General features: G+C 49.1%; 1 protein-coding gene across 1 annotated transcript in view; it reads right to left on the bottom strand.

Annotated features, from left to right (window-relative positions):
• Nucleotides 1–311: 311 nt before the first annotated feature.
• Nucleotides 312–2,764, bottom strand: part of LOC109701701 (116 kDa U5 small nuclear ribonucleoprotein component-like) — a 2,686-nt gene continuing 233 nt past the window's right edge. Inside the window, exon 1 of the mRNA XM_020187211.2 lies at nucleotides 312–2,764. This exon is cut by the window's right edge and continues 233 nt beyond it. Within this exon, the coding sequence (XP_020042800.2) occupies nucleotides 680–2,764 (2,085 nt within the window). The 3' untranslated portion in view covers nucleotides 312–679.

The raw sequence follows: 2,764 nt of genomic DNA, 5'->3' as shown, positions 1-2,764 counted from the left end.
ATCCTCACCAACATTTGTTGTTGATATTCTTGATGATAGCTATTCTAATAGGAGTGAGGTGGAATCTTAATGTCGTTTTGATTTGTGTTTCCTTTATGGCCAGGAATGGTGAGCATTTTTTCATGTGTTTTTAGCCATTTGGATTTCTTCCTTTGAAAAAGTTCTGTTCAGTTCAGTTGCTGTTTCTTTATTTGTTCAGTGATTTTTTGGGAGTTTGGTTTTTTGAGCTCCTTGTAATAGATATGCAAGGACATCTTATAAATTCCAGACAAGAACTTTAAACTCTAAGAACGTTTTTTTTTTATTTTTTTTTTTTCAGAGGTCAGAAAACTTTGTTCACTTACAAATCATGGCTAAGGTTGAATTTGTAAAAAATAAAATTCCACGTAAATTCTGATGGGCCCTTTGGGGTTAAACACTTTCACTCCCTTCTTTTCCTGGGCCCAAGTTTCTCTCTGTTCCTTGGGAATGGAGCCTTGGCACAGACCACAGAAGGAACCAAGAGGCCAAATGCCACTTCCTCACTGAAACTGTGGGTTAAGACATTTATGGGTTGTTCCAGATGGCTGTAGCAGTTCCTGGACACTCTCTGACATGAAGGCAAAGTTGCATGGGTCTCAGCTTTGAGTCCAGGAGCCGTAGCCTTCCACAAGGAGCAGAAGTTGCCAGCCCCCTGCACTCACATGGGGTAATTGAGCACAACATCCTGTTTGGCAAGCTCCAGCAACATAGGATCATCGAAGAACTTGCTGATGCTCACATCTTCACTCAGGCCCTTTCTCCGACGGGTTTTGATCATGAATTCTCGGGCCAGGTGAGGAGCTGGCTGTGGCTCTAAGGGGCGGATGACAATGCTCTTGTCCAGAGGATCACCGGGTACAATCTGCCAATGGTGGAAGACAGACAGGGAAAAGGCCTGTCCCTGGGTATGGGTCCGGAGATCAGTTTCAAAGCCAAAAGAGTCGATAGCTGGTATGAAAGCTTTGATGGTGTAAAGTGGGGAGCCTGGGATGGGTGCATCTTGAGTCACGTGCCCCCTGCGCCTGGCTAGGACAGTGTAAACAGCAGACACACAATCTGCAGGGGCCTGGACCTCTACAAAGTAGTAAGGCTCCATCAGACGAGGAGTTGCCATGAGGAAGGCAGAGTAGACAACTCTCCGGGCTGTGGGTATGATCTGGCCCCCACCCCGGTGCAGGGGCTCCTGGGCAACCACCGCATCCAGGATCTTAAACTTCACATTTCGAATCAACTCATCACAGAGAGGCCCTTCCCTGGTTCCCCACTGGAAACCTTGAACGATGCTGTCCTTCACTGAGCCAAGAAGAGCCTTGTCCACCTCAGAGGGCAGGGTATCATCCACCAGGATGTTGGGGCCTGTGGCATCAGGGCCAAAAGCCCAGATGGAACGGGCAGCCAGGAGATCCCAGTCGTACTTGGTCTGGAAGAACTCTCCCAGCTTCTTCCTGTTCCAGGTGATCTGGACCACCTCCTTCTCTATGTCCTCAGCGAGGCCCTTTTCAAGAGGCTCAGCAATCATGGTGATCTTGTTCTTCTTATTAGGTGTTTCAGCAAAACACTTGAGAGAGGATGTTTCTACCACTGTCTCACAGAATGTGACAACTGGGTCAGCCACCTTGATGTCTATCTCCGAGTACATCTTCCGCAGATCATGCATCACACAATCTAGGTAGAGCTCCCCAGTGCCTAGGATCACATGCTCACCAGATTCCTCCACCTTGGTAGTGAGGGATGGATAGCTCTTGTTGACCTTACGCAGGCCGTCAAGCATCTTGGGCAGCTCTGAGGGGTTGACTGGTTCCACAGCAATCTTGATAACAGATGTGGTATTGAACTTCAAGGGCCGGAAAATCTGAGCCTCTTCATTGCCTCGAGGTTCAGTTATGGTTGCTGTCTTCACGATTGGTTGATCAACACCTTCAATCAGAACCCAGTTGCCAGCAGGAACACGGTTCACCTCGATGTGGTACCTGGCCACAGAGATCCAAAGGCGGCCCACAGTGCATATCTGGGAGTCTTCCTCATCCTCAAGGGTATAGTTTTCCCCTAGCACCTTCACAGGTTGCCCAGCATGGATTGTGCCACTCAGTACCCGGCCAAAGGCATGAAACTGAACTCCATCATCTGTGCTGTACATCTTAGTAGTGTGGCACATCAGGGGTCCATCAGGGTCACAGTCACTCATTGCCTCGCCAAGGTCGGAGTCCACACCACCAGTGTATGTGTGCTCAATCTTGGGCTTGGCGCCCACCTTTGGAGAAGGGATATGCTGCACACACATGTCCACAAAGCCTGTGAATTCTCCAAAGAACTTCTTGCAGACCAGCCTGAGCAGGGGGCGGATGTTCAGTTTCAGCTCCTCCTTGGTCAGATGGATCCCAAGCTCATCCAGGGTCCTTGGGAGGCTGGTGTCTACATCACCTACCACCTGAGCAAGGATCTTATAAAGGGGCTCCAAGATAAACTCCACGAAGCTCCTCTGGGAGCTGCTGGTTGGGGCCTTTTTTGTGAACTTCCGCGTCTTAGGGTTGAAATAGATGTCACCCCAGAGTCTTTTAGCAAATTCCTGGTAATTAATGTCACCGAAGGTGTCAGCGTAGATCTTGGCAAAGGAGCCCAGTGTGAAACAGATGCTATACTGGGAGCTGGAGAAGCAGACATTGCCCAGGAGTGGCGAAAGGATCAGGTTCTCATCAGTGGAATACATGCTTATTAATCCATTGACCTCATCCACAATGTGACG

This window comes from Castor canadensis, chromosome 14 (assembly GCF_047511655.1).
Source record: "Castor canadensis chromosome 14, mCasCan1.hap1v2, whole genome shotgun sequence".
In the NCBI taxonomy this organism is placed as follows: domain Eukaryota; kingdom Metazoa; phylum Chordata; class Mammalia; order Rodentia; family Castoridae; genus Castor; species Castor canadensis.
The sequence above is the reverse complement of the archived record's forward strand: the minus strand, read 5'-3'. Positions and strand labels throughout refer to the sequence as shown.